Source organism: Panthera onca, chromosome C1 (genome assembly GCF_046562875.1).
Source record: "Panthera onca isolate mPanOnc1 chromosome C1, mPanOnc1 haplotype 2, whole genome shotgun sequence".
Classification (NCBI taxonomy): domain Eukaryota; kingdom Metazoa; phylum Chordata; class Mammalia; order Carnivora; family Felidae; genus Panthera; species Panthera onca.
In genome coordinates this window covers 173,061,796-173,079,931 of record NC_138346.1, presented here as the reverse complement: position 1 = coordinate 173,079,931, position 18,136 = coordinate 173,061,796, and the positions used below count along the sequence as shown (strand labels likewise).

The following is an 18,136-nucleotide window of genomic DNA, read 5'->3' as shown; positions in this document are numbered from 1 at the left end:
GAATTCTGACAACAGCAAGCTCAGAATAAGATCATCTTTTACTAGAATGCCACTGTTCCATGTTGATTTCTCTAAGCCGAAGAAAATGGGTGTTTATAATAAAAGAACATTTTTTTTTAAAGAAGAAGAAAGACTTAATTCCATGCTAAGGAATATCAAACACAATTTCCGTATGGTATTTGTTTTGTTTTTGTTTAATACAAGGCAGGGTACTTTCTTTTAGAGAAGAAATGATAGTTTTTCCCAGGTCTGGAGATTAAACAGTTTGGTAGTCATTTCACGTTCAGCTCACAAAAAGGGGATTTGCATATGAACTTGTTTGGGCAAGAAAACACATCTGAACGTGTTTCATGGGAACTATCTCTATCCATGGCAGCTCCTTTTGGCCATCTCTTTCTTTTCTTTTCTTCATCCCTCCAGGTCACCGGGTTGAAACTGTCTCAGGACCTCGATGATCTTGCCATTCTCTACCTGGCCACAGTTCAAGCCATTGCTGTAAGACCCTTTAATGCCATTTTTAAAGAGAGCGAGGGCTATCAATAAACTTTAGACCGCATGCTCCTCCAAGATACATCATGTGCTTTTTGCGACAGAGATTGTTAATTAAAAGGGAGCTTGCCAAAAAGAGATGTGTGTCTTTTAGGAAGGAAATCTTGATGAAGTTCTTCACCTGCTTCACTAATCACTTCACATGGCTGAAAGCTGAAAGGAGCTCAAGCCTTTGAGCATCATAGTTGTTATGTATGTAACTTGTCTTCCAAACTCAATTAAATAGAAGCAGATGCCATGTATGCTTGCATTAAGGAAAGCTGATGTTAAAGAATGTGCACACTTATGAAACACATGACATTGTTCCCTTCGCAAAAGGATTCATTATAGGGTTCCTCTAAATAGTAAGCAGCCTTAGAACTTGGAAGTGTTTGTTTTTAGGTCATTAGCAGCTTCAGCAAGAGGTTCAGATGGTTAAGGAGAGGAGGGGAGAATTTAAAGTGTTGGAAACTCCTATGCTGAAGATGAATCCAAAGTGAAAACAAACTCCTAAAGGCTCAAACATCATTCTCTAAGGACTCTTATTCTCCCAGAGGTGATCATGTTAGGAAGTGCATTTTGGAGAGCGGGTCATGGCTTTCTGAGTTTCAGAGCTGGGAGGAACCCCCAAAATTATAGCTAATCAAGCGAGGCTTAGCCACTCTGGTAAGAGAACCTGGACCAACAGAAAGGAAAAATCAGGCCAGTAAATTCTGATTCAAAATTTATTTTTCAGAGACACACAGAAAGTTTCCTGGTTCCTGTTATGTGGACATATTTATATGCCGCTCAGTTATTTTGTTTCTCCATATACCACTTCCATAACCTTATTCCTTCAAATAATAGAACTGCATACATTTTTTCCATATATCCATATCACTAACAGAAGTGCTTTTCTCATGTCCCCATTTGTCCATGTAGCTATGATGAGAGAGTAGAGCTTTCCAACCACTAAGAACATACAGTCTTATATGCCCCAGGCCAACTGGATTGGATGAAACAGTCCTTTTAGTTTATTTATGTGCCAGTTTGACTATCTTCCTGAAGCAACTGTCATTGATTTAATAGCTTGGCTAGTTCAGTGGCATCGATCAGCTGGTCTTACTTATGGGACCTTGGTCAAAAACAGGTAATTCTGGTACCTGTCAAAATGGAGGGAGTGAATAGTAAAATGAATATGAAGGAGAATAATGGGCATCAGTCGTCAAGACAGTTATTTAGTGATCCTATTTGATGGTAATAATGATAATCATGATGAATAATTTAGTTTTGGGGTATTATGTGCCAGGCACTGTGCTAAATATTTACAAACATCATGTGACTCAACCTAATGAACTAGGTCTTAGAATCCCCATTCCGCAGGTTTGAAACCTACACTTAAGCAAGACCACTTAACTTGCTCAGTTTCATGTAGCTTACCGAGTAGCAGAGCTGGGATTGGTGGCCCCGGCTTTCTAAAATAAAAGTAGCTATATGGAGTATTGAGGAACTTTGGTTTTCTGATCCAACAGTGCCATTGCATGAAAGTCTTTGAGTGGAATAAAATGACCACGTTGAAACGGAAAATCTGAGCTGTGTGTTGCTCGTCCTCTGAGTACATGCCGAGAGGCAGACCCAGGGGCACCATCACGTGATGATAATGACCATTGCCTTTCCTCGACACCCACTAGCTGTGCCAGGCACCAGAGTACCACCCACCCACCTGTGGCCTAGGACAGCTACCCTGTAAGTAGGCAAGCTTGTCCTCATTTCACAGACAGGAAAAAGCACTTTGCGAGGTCAGAAAGCTAGTGCTCAGTAGAGTCACATGTGGAGCCTGAGAAGTGTCTGTCTCGCTCCCGATCTTCTGCTCTTTCCACTCTCCCAACCTGCATTTGCTTTTTGATATGCTTGTAAATGCTACATGGAGGAAATAAGCTTCCAGGCATTTCTATGGCCAGTTTTTATTTTACACATCTTAGCAAACTTTGTTATTTTGGCCAGGATCGCCTCACAGAGGCACCCCCCCTTCCGTGTAAATGAGGTTAAGTATAATGCGGGCTGGGTGGAGCCAGCCAGCTACATTTTCCCAAATACCACACAGTTGGAAAATCAATCTTGTATTCAGTGGGTTGTACATGTATTAAAAGCTATCATATTTATTCTGTCCATCGCCTTAATGACCTTTATAATACCGCAAAGGGAAGGAAATTTAAGACCTTTTTTTTTTTTTTTTTTTTTTAATAAGGTTTCATTGTAGGGTCAACTGAATTGTGAGTAGTTCAGTCTGTTTTGCAAAGGTAAGACAGTATGCCGATCTTTCAGGCAGAAATGTGCATTTCAAAGAAGTATTCTGATAACAGATATTTTCCCATGATGTTCAACTTGGGGAAAAAAATGGTTTTTTTGTTTCATTAGCTCTGAATATTGCCCTAGCATCTATATGTTGTGAATAGATGTGGTTGGTATTTTGTAGGAATAGAATGAAAGCGATATTGTAATGAAGTTAACTTGGGACTGTGCGAAACTCTCCATGAAGTAAAATTCTCTCTTGATCACACTGAATTGAAAGACTTGTCAAACAACCAGTTTATCCATAGCCTGTTCATCTATAGTTTTCTTTTCAGAATAGACCCTTAAAAAGTACTATTTGCATTTGAAGTCTCTCGATTTGCATTTGGTTCTGTACATTCCCAGTGGACTAGCCTGATTTTAATTTAAATTTCTCTGTGAAAACATTTTTTCCAGAAAGGTGAGCACAAAATCATTTTAGCACAAAGCCCCGTGGCAGGGCATTTAAGGAGGGTGGGACATTTCACAGAGTGGAGCCTGGGACACCCGAAGGGAATGCCCTGTTACTGACTGAGTGGGAAATTCCAGCCAACAATGCCACATGGGGGAGAGGCAAGGCTGTCACAGCCCCTCCCAAGGGAGTGCCTCTTGTGCAGATACTTTCTTGCCTTTTCCCAAGGGAATGTGCTTTGTGTTACCCTCGGCTCTGGCCCGCTAATCACAGGAACCACACTTCTCTGGTTTCAGAAGTATCAGACATACCAATTTTGCATGGTAGTTTCATGCATGTTGGGGGGAAGCTGTCCTCCCCCAACACAGACCCTCAGGCAAGTCATAGAACTCCTACATGGGGATAACAAGGTGCAGTTTTTGAGTTTGTCATAAGATTGGAGACGACATCAAAATGCGTAGCAGAGCACCTCGAGTATAGCTAATAACCAAGATAGCACTCGTGTCCAAACACCTGCCATGTACCCGACACCCTTGTGTGAGTTGTGCATACGCTGTCTATAGCAGCAACCTTGCAAATAAGTATTACTGTATTTCATCGAATCTAAGACCATAATAAAAAAAATGTTACTTGCGTGTTAACATTTCTGACAATTTGTAGAGTTTTAAGATAAATGAATGTGATGTTACTATTCCTTTTTAAAAAATGGGAATTGAGTCTTAGGTTCCATACAGTTTGATTCAAGAGGTAGGTGAAATGTCTTAACCCCAACCTAGGTTTCTTGAATTCAAAAGCCATGTTCTTAACTACTACAGGCTCATGCCCCTTGATTAGACTAGAGTGTCCTGGAATCCACAGACACCAAATGATCCATGGTGGACGTAAGGGCATCTGTCGACCTTCTAAAATCATTCATAATACTATTTTGTAAGTGGCTTTTTTTCTGGAAAGGTCAGTAGGTTTTATCATATTCTCAAGAGGGTTCATGACCCCCCAAAAGCTTAAGAAAGAACATCTGGGGGTAATCAGCCACATGCAATAAGCAGAATCTGGCCTTATACAGTACAACATGTTTTAATTTTTTTTTAACACACTACATCTGTGGATTATTTTTGGAGGCCCAAGTTTCACCTAATCCATATTCTTGCCAGATTCACGAAGAGCTGAGGGCCCCTGGGCTGGAACTGCTGAGCTTTTGCTCCTGAACTGCCCCCGTCTCTCCTAATTTACTACACAGCATTCAGGATTTCATGCCCCATGCCCCACCCCCCTTCTAGCCACTCCCTCTCCCAGAGACACCGCCAGACACAGGGAAGACAGCTCTCCAGACTGCCTTGTCAAAAGAGGCTTCCCTCGCCCTGCATCCCACCCCTGGGGGTCAGAGGGACATCCTGGCCACTTCCCAAACCCTCTTCCTTTACTTTGGTTATTCCTCTGATAGGGCATGCCCTCATGCTAAACTGCCTTCTTCTTCTCTACACACTTGGGTACCAGCTTCCCAGCAACATGCAGGATACCACCTCACAGTTTTCTCTCCAGCCCTAACCCTGCCTTCTTGGTGGCTGTCCCATCTGTGGCCTCCTAGATCCTTGACCTTCTTACGTTCCCTGACCTTCTCCTCCTTCTGCTTCGTCAACTCACCCCCTTGTCCACACCTGGGACTGTGTCATCCCTCAGAGTTAATCGCTCTCTAAACATCTCGAGGGCTCTCTCTCACCATCAAAAAACCATTCCTCTCTCATTTCCCTCCAGAGCCACTTTCTCAACCATTGCCATGTGGCTGCCTCACAAAGTCATGTCACACTCCACCTTTTTGTTTTGAATCCTGACCCCAAATAAATGATGACTCATGAACTTCCAGTTTTTGAACCTCTAAATAAACTGATTTTTAGCTCTTCATGTATCCTAGTTAAAACTAAAGAATCGTATGTTGGCATTCACCCTGATGACCCCACAGCACTGTCCTTTTCTCAAGCATCAGCGATTTGTACTGAGTTTAGTAAACTTAGCAAGATGAGGAGCATAACACATTTTGGGGAGATCCTAGCACATGAGGGCTGAAATGAAGCACTGTGAAGCCATGAACAAACCAGAGCACGGGATTCCCACCTCGTCCCAGGCCGTGGGCTCCAGAACTGTCATTGGAGAACCGCTGCCTGGCTTCCAGTGAGAATAAAGGACAGGTCAGCCCTTTGCCAGCCTGAAGTCTTACTCTCATCTTCATGCAGCTAGAGCTCTCTTCTCATGTTTCTGCTGCTGATTTTATTGGTGTCCTTTTCCAAAGCACCAACCTCTTCAGTTCCTATCCAGGGAAGGAAGCCTGACCCACAGACCACCAGCCAGTCACTCCATGCTTCGTTTCTGCTAGAGCATCGGGGGCCACAGCAAACACCCATGACGTGTGGGTTCCGGTGGACTGTGGTAGCACCATCAGCTGTTTTTGTCAATGTCGTGTAACTACTGATGGAAGCGAATGGTATAGTAATTAAGCAGGTTTGGGAATCAGGCCCCCATTGGAATTCCCACTCTGTGACTTCATTCGCCGTGTGATCAGAAGCGACACAGTCTCCCGGCGTCTCAGCGCTCCGAGACAGGGCATGTAAAGCTCTCAGTGTGGTGTCTGTCTGGCGCTGGGTGGACACTTAGTAAATGTTCCAGAGCTTTTCTTTGTGCTGCTGCTCTCCTGATGCTTTCTTCTGCTTTTTCCCTTTAAGTTTGGGACCCGCCTCATCATAGAGGCCCTGGAGGCGGCAGGGCACTCTCTCAGCACTCTTTTCCTGTGTGGAGGCCTGAGCAAGAATCCCCTTTTTGTGCAGATGCATGCAGACATTACAGGTAAGTCTGAGGAGGAACAGAGGAGGTCACTTTGGGCTTGGCAGCAAATATGCCCGGCTAAGAACCGGACAGGGTTAGAGATAGCAGGGTACAAGTGATGTGCCAAATTATTTTGCGTAGTTAGGTTAAAATGTATTCTTGTTTCTTAAGATCACTGTGAAGTGTCTGTAGCCATGATGGAGAAAGTGACTTCTCTGTGAATGATCCGGAGAAATGACAGGGGTCGGCAAGGGCTAGGACATAATTTAAGCCTTTACGGAACAGTATGAGCACCTCTTCTGATGCACCCTTGTGGGGAATATTGAAGATGCAGAGATGGGTAAGACAGGATTCCTGCCCCCAGAGAGCTCAGAGTCTATTGAAAAGGACAAACCACTGTGCACATATTGTGTGGCAAGAGCTGAGAGTGAGAAAAGCACCGAGTGTCACGGAAACATAGTAGGACACCTCACCCTGGTTTGGACCTGGGACCGGGCAGGGCAAGCGCTCTGGAGGAAGTGATGGGGAAGCTGTCTTGAAGAAAGAATTCTGAGCCCAGCTGCTCTGTGGGAACTGGGGTCTGGCTGCAGATGGGAATTTGAGCCCTGAGACCCCAAGATCCTGTGATTCTTTCATAGCTTATGACACATATCAGGAAAATCCAGAAGCATGGGCTGGTCCCTTTGTGATAGGAACACAGCAGAGCAGGATCCCCGCTGCTGATCCCTCAGCGTTCAAGAAAGGGACCCCGTTGGCAGGAGGCTTGCTTGTATCACAGAGCCTTCCCTGGACTGCTGTCCCTCTGGAACTGGTGCTGTCATGCCTCTTGTCCCTTCTCCCCTGGTGTCTCCTGGAGATGGGCATCCCCCCACCCCAGGATGGCCAGGCACCAAAGCAGAGAAAGGGAAGGGAAATAGAGGGGATTGGACCCTGCCTACAGCTCCAGCTCCAGCGTGATAGGAGTCCATCCTTCAGTAGCCTCCCTTCATCATGATCTCTTGCTGTCCCTCCCCCGTCACCTGGATTCCTTACCTCTGACACCTGGGTGAATCAAGGTCCCTGCCCTTGACACTGCTTCATATCACTCTTGCCCCCTCCAGAAGATACAGATTTCTGCGGATGAGAGCTTTACCAAATGTCAGGGGCGTAGTCAACCCCTGCACTTCGGGAGATCAAACTAAATAAATTCTTCATCCCCATCTTAGAGATAAATAGACTGACGCATAAGCCAGAGGACAGTATAAAAAAGCACATAGTCTAAGGGGAAATGTATCAGGGTAATAAGTATAGAAATTACTACCATTAACCAAGCTCCCACTGTGTGTTGCTAGAATCACTCTGTATATGTTTAACTTCATAAACTGCCAAAAGGTAGCAATCGGTGCCCCATCTTACAGACAAAGAAACTGAGGCTAGGAGGGTCAATTAAATTGACTGTCCAAAGTCAAACATTAGTAGGAGGGGAGGGACAGAACTAGGACTGTGACCTGGGTGTGCCTAGGCTAAGCGTCCCCTACGCTGTGCTGCTCACCCAGGTTTCTTGGCTTTCCTGAGTAGTTTGTGCCAATGTGTTAATTACTCTTCCTTGAAAGTGTCCATAACCTAGGGACGTGGGCCGTGCTGAGGCTGAAAGAGGAAAGACCTAAAAAAGGAGCCCAAATTACCTTGTAGTTTTCCCTAGGAGAAAACCGATAACCACATTTTATCTAAAAGTCAGCTAGCTAGTCAGATAAGATTCAGACTTAAAATGTAATCTTCGAGTGACTTTCCAATTTCCAGCCTTCTAATTGCCATGAAGCCTTCCTACCTCTGTGCAGGAGGGGAGATAAGATCTGCACTGGCTAACGTGTCACCTGTGACAATGCCCCAAGAGCAGGGCAGTTTGAGTGACCCGGGTCCTGACCAGGCACTGCGGCTCCAGCCTTAATGAAAGTGGGTCCTCTTCCAGGCCTTATGTCCCTGAGCTGACTCAGAAGCAGGGGCGGGTAGCAGCTTCACAGAAAGTTCTGCTTTGGAAACAGTTCTTCAGGCTATTGAATGAAAAGGCTGTTAATCGTTATTTGGATTCCGATTGAAACTGGACCCTTTGTCTCTGGCCGTGGACCAGTTACACTTCCAGACAAAGGGACCTTTTCTTTGGCTGGAATTCCTCTGCGTCGGGAAGCTGTGACTGACGAGTGATGGCAAAGTGCATCTGCCTTTAAATGCTTTGGGTTCTGCTCAACTCATTAATGCATCAGATAAAATAGTTCCCATTCCAGGCAGAGTTTCCTTCTCCCCTCCTTCACCCAGCACTCACAGAAAAGAACACATTCGCGTTGGGTCCTGTAAAAGGCAGGTGCACACCAGTGGGTATAGAGGTAGAGTTTTGGATGCCTCGAAACATTGTAGTTCCGATTTTCCTGCAAACAGAGGCTTCGGGAGGACCATAGACCTGGTGCATGAGTCTCAGGACTACCTGTCAAAAACCCAGCGGGATTAGAAGATTCTTTGGAGATAGTGTAGAGTCATGGAAAGAGCGTGGGGTCATCTCTGTGACTTTGGGGAAGCTGCCTTACCTCTCTGAGCCTTGTTTTCCTCTTCCGAAAGAGATAACGCTATTTCCTCCTGATAGATTGTGCTGAAGGGGTACATGCTCGTGAGTTCATGAGCACCAAGGTCCATGACTGGAAGTCAGTGTTCCATAAATGTTAACTCACTTCTTCCCTTAAAGCAGCCCCTCGCCAAAAAGAAGGAGGTGTGTTAGAAAAAAATTTTAAAAGCGCAGTTTAATAATTTGTAAGCAAATCTTTGCCATGTGACGAGCAGGCTTCCCCGTGCATGCAGAGAGAATGGGGCTTTGCCAACTTGGGAAAATGTCCTCTACATGAGGAGAAAGAATCTCCCTGTACGTCTGGCAGTTAGTTTAACTGTGGTTTCAAGAAATACTTGGTGTGTCCTAAGTAATTGTAGGTTTCCTCCATTGACTTGGGACTGAATGTTCCTTCTCTGAATTTTGTTTTTTGTTTTTTTTTTTTTTAATCCCTGGCCGTTTCAGCAGGGATTTCCCTCTTTCTTACTCATTATTTTAATAATTTGTCCTTCCGTTTAATTCACTCTGGAGCCTTCTCTGAGCACACAAGCGTACCAAGCACTGAGCTTGGCAGGGGGATGCAAAGAAAAACGATAAGGTCCTGCCAGAAGGGTCATTACAAACCAAAAAAAAGTGCTCTTGGTGCTTTGAGCAGTGTCCATAGAGGACAGCAAGGACCCAGAGGATGCTGGTGTCGGTATGAGTCAGGTCCAGGCAGGGAACAGATGACGCACAAAGTTTGGAGTAAAATCAAACAAAGGGTCTGTTACAGAGGTGTGGGCAGGGTGTAGGGAAACCCCGATGACCAGGCGGTCCCCTGGGGCTGCCCACAGTCTTACCACCCCGAAGCTTGCAAGGGGCAGGCAGGGGCATAGCCATCCTGAGTCTGAGGGGCTCTGAAGAGGCTGCCCGACTACAGTTTAGTCAAGGTTTCAGCCATGAGGACAAGGGAGCCATGGATATGGTCTGCACAGGCCGGTGTCCCAGGACCCATAGCAGGTGGGAGGTGGAAAGGGACGAGGTGGGATTGACCTGAAGGGAAGTGGAAGCAGTGAGTTGGTATCATCCAGGTGACAGGGATGAGGAGGAAGTCTTTAGAGATAAGGGTAAATATTAAGAATCCTAACAGCTAATGCTAATGTAGTGTTTTCTCTGAGCCAAGCACTGTTTTAAGTGCCTCACTCACAATAGTACTTTCAATCCTCGCAGCAGCCCTGGAGGGAGGTAGAATTTTATCCCCATTTTGCAGATGGGGTAACCGAGACACAAAGAGGTCCAGGAACTTGCCTAGGATCACACAGGTAAATCAGCGAGCAAGCCAAATTTCAAACGCTCGTGGTCTGGCTCCAGAGTCCTTAGGGCACAACCGGAGAGCTAGTGGGGGATCCACCAGATTCGCTCTGGTGTCCGGTTCCCCAGGGGAAGGGACTGCAGGTGCCTACTCCCTGCTCAGAACTAGTGAGGCTTTTGACAGGGTAAGGAGGGGCTGGAAGGTCAATGGCATTTACAGGTGCTTGCTATCTTCTAAGAAGAGCCATGTCTATGAGGGTGGTCCCAGCTGCTACAAAGGCATGCAGCGCTCTCCTGACTGGGCCCACACAGCCCTTCTGTGTGGCCCAGTGTCTGTCCTTCCCCTGTAGTTGGCTGATGGGCACCTGTCTGTCCCTTCCCCGCTGTGCAAGTGAGTGTGTGTAGAGGGCCTTGGCTCACCTTCCTGCTTCATTCTAACAGCGGCAGCCACCGTTCTCAGGGGCTTAAGACACTAGACATGTGCTGAGCCCCATGTGTGCCTTCTTTCGTCAAGCCTCACTGCAGACCTGCACAGCACGTCTTACTATTGTCCCCCTTTCACACACCGGGAAACCGAGGCTACATATTTATGTCACTTGGGGAAGGACCCAGGGCTAGTGGAGTGGACTCTGAGCTTTTCCAAGGGACCCACCCCCGATGCCTGTCAGCGGAGCCTCAGGTGCTGGCCCTACAGTCTGGGGGCTGGCATTCCTGAGCCCCTAGCTGTGTGAGGGCGTTCTCTTCCCTGACCCTCTGTGCCAGGTGGCCGGGCAGCTGACTGAGCCTGGGAGTAGGAAGAAGAGTTAGGAGGCAGTGGGAGCCTCGGGGTGACTGTGTGAAGGAGATCTTCCCAGAAAGGATAGGAGGACACATGCAGTCTTTGAAAAAGTCAGTCTGGTGTCTTGAGTAGAGGAAGGTGTTCAGGTCTGGCTACTGAGCTTACCTTTGTGGAGGCTGCTGCCATCTCCTGATTAGCCAATGCATTTATACTTATGTTTTACGTATATCTTGTTTATAGCGTACACATATACACATATAAACCCCTCAGAATTCTAAATTATTTCTATTAATCTTAAACCCACTGTGAGCCCTCAGGCTCCAGCAGCTGGCATGTGGAGTGCTTTCTTGCTGCCTGGTGGACCTCTACTCCTCCCTCAAGTGCCTCCGTGATGCTCGTCTCCACTCTGACGGACACCCCAGCCCATTCCCTATCCGGGAAATTTGCTCTTTCGTCATTGAAGCCTTTGCCGTGTGCTAGATAGTAGTTAGGCAGTCGCAAATCCAGGGATTCAGCAGTGGATGAGACCACGTGCCTGCCCTCATGGAGCTTAGGCTCGAGCAGGGGAGACAGACGGTAATCATGCAGGGGTGAACGATGCTGAGGAAATAGGGGAATGAGTAATGTCGTGGGTCAGTTGTCACTTTAAACTGAACAGTCAGGAAAGGCACAGTGGGATGGGGATGTTTGCGCAAATGCACAAAGGACACAGAGAGAGTTGCTGTGTGGGCCTCTGGGAGGAAGTGACCTAGACAGAGGGAACAGCATGGGCGAGGGCCCTGAAGCTGATTCAAGAAAACAAGGAGGCCAGCCGGGGCAGGGTGGCCAGGAGGGGAGGAGACCGTCGGGGTGGGTGCCAGCTCTGGAGGGCCTCACCAGCCATTGGAAGGGCTTCGGCTTGTCTGCAGAGAAATAGGAAGCCACCAGAGGGATTAATCACACCCTCTTACTACTTCCCTTTTCTTAGTGCATCTCAGTTAGAGAACCACCCCCCTGTGCGGCCTTTATCTCTTTCTCATCCACCTCCCCTTGGAGACCTGAATAGCAGGATGGAGGTTCATCTCCACATTCGCTGGGCCCAGCAAAGCACTCAACAAATGTTTGTTGAAGGGAGCTTGAACCAATGGCAGGTAGTAGCTGGCAGAAGCCTGGGAAATCGGGGCAAAAAGGTCTCATGAGTGCTGGCTCCCTTGGGGCTCCTGGCTGCTGCAGCAGTAGGCACGGGCTGTAAAATCCTTTAGAATCAGGAGCAGAGAACTGTGGGGGATGGGGAGAGGGTGCCCGCTGCTGCCTTCACGTCACATCACATCAGGTGTTTCTGTGGCTGGGGCTGCTTGCCGGCTCCCCTCACCATCCCCGGCCCTGCTCCCTAACCAAGGTGTGGCCTTGTCCTGTGCAGGCATGCCTGTGGTCCTGTCGCAAGAGGTGGAGTCTGTTCTTGTGGGCGCTGCTATTCTGGGTGCCTGTGCCTCGGGGGACTTCGCTTCTGTACAGGTATGTGAGGGCCGAGGGGCGGGCCGTGGCTCCTCCCCTGTCTGAGGCTGTTCTTCCTCTTGACAGCAGCTCACATCTTGCAAAACACACGGAGGATATAATTAAGAAATGATAGGTTCCAGCCAGGGAAAGCACAAACACTTCTAGCCTCAGACATATTTATTGCAGTTTTCATTTGACTTGGCCTCCGTTAGTGTTGGTCATTCTGTTTTCCTGTTAGGTTTTTTTTTTTTCCTCTCCTTTAAAATAGCTCTTAAATGATTTCTTTTAATTTCCCCTCGACTTTTTTTTTTTTTTTGGTAGCAAATGAAACAGATAAGTTTTAAAACTTGTGTTCCGTGTACATTTCAGATTTATATTTGTTTATTTCATCTTCATGTACCACTTTCCAAATAATTTTGAGGATTCTGATAATAAGAGGCACAAATGAAAACGTTAGCTTAAAAAAAAAAGAATTAAAAGGGAAAATAAGGAACAAAGATATAGGAAAAAGGAAATAACTTGGGCTCCGTGACGGAGCACACAACTGGACTCTGAGCTTCCTGGCAGCCAAGACAAAAATGAACACATGATAAGTTGCATAATTCTTATTTTCAAAAAGAGGAAATATTAGTTTCTTGTGGGAGACAAGGCTTTTCCTGCCACCAAATTGCAAAAGACATTTCACACATAGGTTCTATGGAGAGATTTTGAGTGGTTAAATAATAATATGAACAACAGGTTTCTGAAAAGCTAGAGACGCAATTTAGGAGGAGGCTGAGAGCACAGGCTTTGGACTCAGGCTGCTTGGGCTCCAGTCCTGCCTTGTCTACCTCCTAGCTCTGTGCCCTGACCACTCTGCTCTTTCCTCCATTTCTTTCTCTGCAATAATCATCAGGAGCACATTATGAGTTCTTTCTCTGTGTTGGGAATGCACGCTTAATCCCATTATTCCCAGCATATAGTTGAGGAAGCTGAGGCATAAAGAAGTGAAGTGACTTGGCCTCAGTTGAAACAGCTAGTGAACGGCAGAACCAAGAAGTCTGGCTCCCCAGCCTCCCCTGAGAGTTCAAGAAATGTTTGTTCGGAGAGCTTAAATGACTTGTCCAAGGTCTCCAGGTCAGGATGAGAAGCCGGGTTTCACACCAGTGGCCCAGTAACAAGAGCGCTATTTATCGCGACCCTTTTATGTTCGAAGAGCTGTGCTAGGGGCTCTTCCTGTGATCTTCCAGACACCTGTTACCTACATGGGCAGCAGAGGTTAAGCAACAGAGATCCAAAAAGGTGACAGAACTGAAGGGTACACTGTTAGAAACACAGACACAAAAGTCTGATTCCACCATCCGTACCGCATTTTGAGAAGCGTGGTTCACTGCACACTGGCCAAGCCTTTGGAACTGATGTCTGAAATATCGCTCCTAAGGAATTGAATTCACTTGTGAATGCTAAGTACCCTTTAGCTGAAATTTTTTTATCAAAGACAGTGCAACTGAATTCTCAAGGATTTCTGGATTTTCTGGTACTCTCTCCAAAACATTTGCGTGGGGTTTCTCTTTCTTTCTTTCTTTCTTTCTTTCTTTCTTTCTTTCTTTCTTGTTGAAATCTCAATTACTATTTTAATGCATCTGTTTATGGAGGTGTTCTCACAACTAGATGCCATTCCTGGGACAAACGGTAGCGAAAGCAAAGCAGTAGAGATGCTCCCTGAGGCCCTGCATTGGTTTACATCATATTATAAACTGAACGTGTCCCCTCCTGTGTTATATGTTGAGGCCCCAACTCCCCCATATGTTGGTATTTGGAAATTGGGCCTTTGGGGAGGTAGATGGGATTAGATGAAACCATGAGGGTGGGATCCCCATGATGGGATTAGTGCCCTCATAAGGAGAGACACCAGAAAACTTGTGTTTTCTCTCTCTGCCCTGGGAGGACACAACAGAAAGGTGGCTGTCTGCAAATCAGGAAGAAGGCCCTCAGCAGAATCTGACCAGGCTAGCACCTTAATCTTAGACTTCCAGCTTCCTGAACTGTTAGAAAATAAATTTCTCTTGTCTGAATACCCAATCTATGGTATTTTGTATGGCAGGAGGAGCGGACAAAGAAACGTCCTTTAATTTTGACAGTGTCCCTGTTTCCATCCTTGTGTTGTTTATGAGGAAGCCAAAGCCTAGAGAGGTTTCCATTTGCTCAAGTCCACGGTTAATAAAGGGCAGAAGAGGAATTGAAACTAAGGCACTCTGGATCTCTGTCCCATCCTGATTATCACTCTTTTTCTACTTCTTTCAACTTTTTTTTTCTTTTTTGTGTTCAGAATAGTTTGTGGCTTCATGAGTGTTTAGTAGTGTATCTTCTGAAAAGAAATGCCCCGTTGGTCGCAACTCAGGAGATAGTCTACAGCTCGAACGAAGAGTGGTGTGGGATAGATAGGCCTGCCTCATCAGATACTCCATACCGTGACTTCGGGTGCCTCAGTGATATCTTGGTCAAACCTGGAGTTTCTAGCTCCAAGACGATTCCACTCACATCTTTCCCTAAGTGGAAAGTCTTAACCTTCATGCCACACTGACACATCATCACTGCATGAGACTTTCCGTTCATCTTCTGGAACAGAATCTCAGGTAGAGTGCATCGAGTATTGGAATTGGTGATTTGAGTGTAGCTGCAAGTCTCACAGCATTTTAAAGACAAGCTCATCTCTTCTATTAAGCCTGAGGAAATATGTGCCCCTCCTGACAGTAATTTCTAGAAGATGCTGTAATCTAGTAAAGAGAGCCCCCAGCTGAGAGAGCCCTGGAAGCTCACCTGTCATTCCATTGCCCAAGAGAATCCCGTGGTCTTGACCTCTGTGCTTGCTTGTTGTATATCTTCAGTCAGTGGCACCTGGCCTCTCCAGGTACTTGCTGTATTTGTGTATTTCCTTTTTAAAAAATATTTAGAGAATTGCCACTCATGTGGGGCTGTTGAGATAAAGAGCCTTTGGAACCTCTAAGGACCTACATGAGCCCCAAGTGTAATTATCAACATTGCTATAATGATGATCAAACTGCTTTGGAAATGTAAACACATGTGGATGTGGCTTCATTCACCCCTCTCCAAAGAAGAGACAGCCACTTCTGTGCCCCAGGCCTGGGGATGAGCTCAGGATTCTGGCAAGTTGATGTGAAACAGAATTGCTTTCTCCCTCTGATTCGTATTATTCAACCTGAACTTCAATATACTTTTTTCTTTGAACTTCAAAGACCCTACTTGGTCTTCAAGGTGCCTGCTACTCCTTCCTTTAAGAAAGCTGAGCGATTCCCGACAGCAGCTTTCTCTTTCCATAGACCACACATTCGGTGGTCGGAGGAAGGATTTCACTTGACTCTACCACGGTATGCAGACTTTGGTAGACTCAGCCAGAGTCCTCTCTTCCAGACGAATGAAAGACTAGGAAGAGTCCAGAGGACCTGGACTACACCTAGGAAAGAGGCCTACATGCCTGAAGAGATGGGGTTTCCTGATTTCCTGGGCCCGTGAGTGGGTGTCTTCAGCCAGGGGTAGAGCCCTGTGCTTCCCTGTGATGATCCGAACAGGTTCGAAGGATTTAGAGTCGCAAGCTTTCCTTACAAACATTGCAAACCTCTCTCTATATTTCAATTTTGGGGGAAGTTTTGTCAGATGGAGAAGGCTAGGGGATAGAATGGTCTGGTGGGATGTTAGGGGAGAAATTAGTCAAGTACGAGGTCCACTGCTATTTCAAATTTTGGAGCCCACCAACAGTGCCTAGCCTCCACTTCTTGTTCTTTTATTGGTTCCTGTTGCCATCAGAGTCTCTCTCTCTCTCTCACCCTGTCTTCACTGCTTCTTGCCTGCCCTCCTCTCCCTTTGACATCGAAAGCTTCCTGCTGTTCCCCTCTCAAATGAGGATCTCACAGAGGGTACTGATGTAGCCATCCATCTGCATTAGAGACTAGAACAACTACTAATATCTTAAAGGGTTGCGTCTCTCCAGAAATGGTGTTCTCCATGTAAGTAGTGTTCCAGACTCTGTCTCCAATAGAAAGTGTTGACAAGCGTCATGGTACAGTCATCTTCGTATCTGCAGCTCAATCAGGAAGAGGGACTCAAGCCACAGAGATGCTGCGTTCATGGTAGAAGTTATACTGTTGGGTAAGTGGGAGGGATCGCAAGAGGAAGTCTTCCTTCCTCCTTTTATTCACTGCAGTATGGAATCCACACAGCCTTGACCTCTGTGACCTTCCCATCTGACCACTCCTGATCCCCCAAAAGTCACCTCACTCCCTTGGCTGTCCATGCACTCCAAAGAGATTCTCTAATTCTGAGTATCCTAGAAAGCACAAAATTATGATTAGAAAGCACCCTTCTGTAGCCTCCCAGGCCCTGGAAAAATAACAAACTGGAAAAAGTACGTTTCTGAACTAACAACGTACTTACATTATCCAAGCACAGATGGTAGAGAGGTTCTAAGACATGCAAAGGATACATAAAACAAGAAACCAGTTTCAAGATGCCTTGAAAGACAACTCAGGCAAAATGGCAAAGAGGCAGAAATACAGAATCCCTTTCCACTTTCCGCTTCCTTTAGGCCCCTGCAGATGTCATTAGCTTTCTGTAATTTCTTATCTTAAAAGACAGGGTTGGTTTGTTTTTTGGTTCCGGATCTCTTTCTGTGACGCCAGCTTTAATTCCAGGAGTGCTCTTTAGTTGGCACCTTCCCCTCTGCCCCTCTGCCCTCCTGCCCCGAGAAAAAGTAGAGGAAGCAAAAGGCAGCAGAAGGAGACTGTGACAAGACATGAAAATGAATTCCCCAATCAATGTAAGGCACGTACCAGTGTAAAGAAAATAAGCCCTTGGAATCCACCAATTAATCAAAACCTTTCTTCCTCCCACCGTGCGAGGGCTGCCGCCTCTGTAAACCATGGACTCTGCGTGTTCCCACCATTAGCTCTCCTTGTCACGTTCCAGACAGACTCCCGTGTCTTGCAGACCACTACGTGTAAGTGGCCTGTTGAGAGGCGTGACTACTCACCCTTTCTGTAATGCGTGCCCACAAGAGAAGCTATCCACACTGACCACAGTGGCCCGCCCTCGAGGTCAGTCCTTGCAGACAGGCTCACCGCTTAGCTGAAGCTTCTCCTTCTATTCTTTTTCACAAAGTACACTTCATTTAGAGCCGATTATATTCATCACCTATTAGGTGCCTCACAGCCTGTGACTTCATACACGGTACAATGCACCTCCATTCTGTTTTATGTTGTGGGAGTCAACTTTCTGTGATTTTTACGGCTATTACATTTTACAAAGTAAAGCTGATTATGGTGATGTTAGTTTCTGGAGGTTTGGAAAGACTGCTCTGTCGTGGATGTTCAGAAATAAGAAACCATCCCATTTCTTGGCACATTCAATCTTAATTTGCTTTTTTTTCTTTTTCTTTTCCTGGACTACAACTAATTATTCATGTTCATGGAGGGGGAAAAAAATAAGAAAGTTCAGTTACGCTGAAAGAAAAGTACAAGAACACTGATCTTACTGCCCTAAAATAGCCAGTATTGAAGATTCTGGTTTCTATACTTTTAGTATTTTTTTACGTACTTAAAAAATTTTTTTTTAATTTTTATTTATTTTTGAGAGAGAGAGAGGGAGACACAAAATCCGAAGTAGGCTCCAGGCTCCAAGCTGTCAGCACAGAGCCTGATGTGGGGCTCAAACTCACGAGCCGTGAGATCATGACCTGAACCATGAGATCACGACCGGAGCTGAAGTCAGATGTTTAACTGACTCAGACACCCCTTTTTGTACATACTTTTAAACCACTTTACATTTTTTTTTAATTACAATAATGTGTTCATACAATGCATAGTGTTTTGTAGCTTTTTTTTCCACCCCGAAATAGGTAGTAAACATTGTTATTTGTTATTTTTATGGGTTGCATAATTTTATACGCACAGGATAGACCATG

The 18,136-nt window shown here is 45.9% G+C and overlaps 1 protein-coding gene across 12 annotated transcripts in view; it reads left to right on the top strand.

The window, feature by feature from the left end:
- Window positions 1-18,136, top strand: part of FGGY (FGGY carbohydrate kinase domain containing) — a 425,441-nt gene that overhangs the window by 325,854 nt on the left and 81,451 nt on the right. For 11 of the 12 annotated variants that reach the window (XM_060624862.3, XM_078451860.2, XM_078451859.2 and 8 more), the window contains 3 exons: window positions 421-495; window positions 5,965-6,085; window positions 12,104-12,198. In XM_060624862.3, the coding sequence (XP_060480845.2) occupies window positions 421-495; window positions 5,965-6,085; window positions 12,104-12,198 (291 nt within the window). The remainder of the gene's footprint in view (window positions 1-420; window positions 496-5,964; window positions 6,086-12,103; window positions 12,199-18,136) is intronic. The other variant, XM_078451858.2, reaches the window with a different exon arrangement.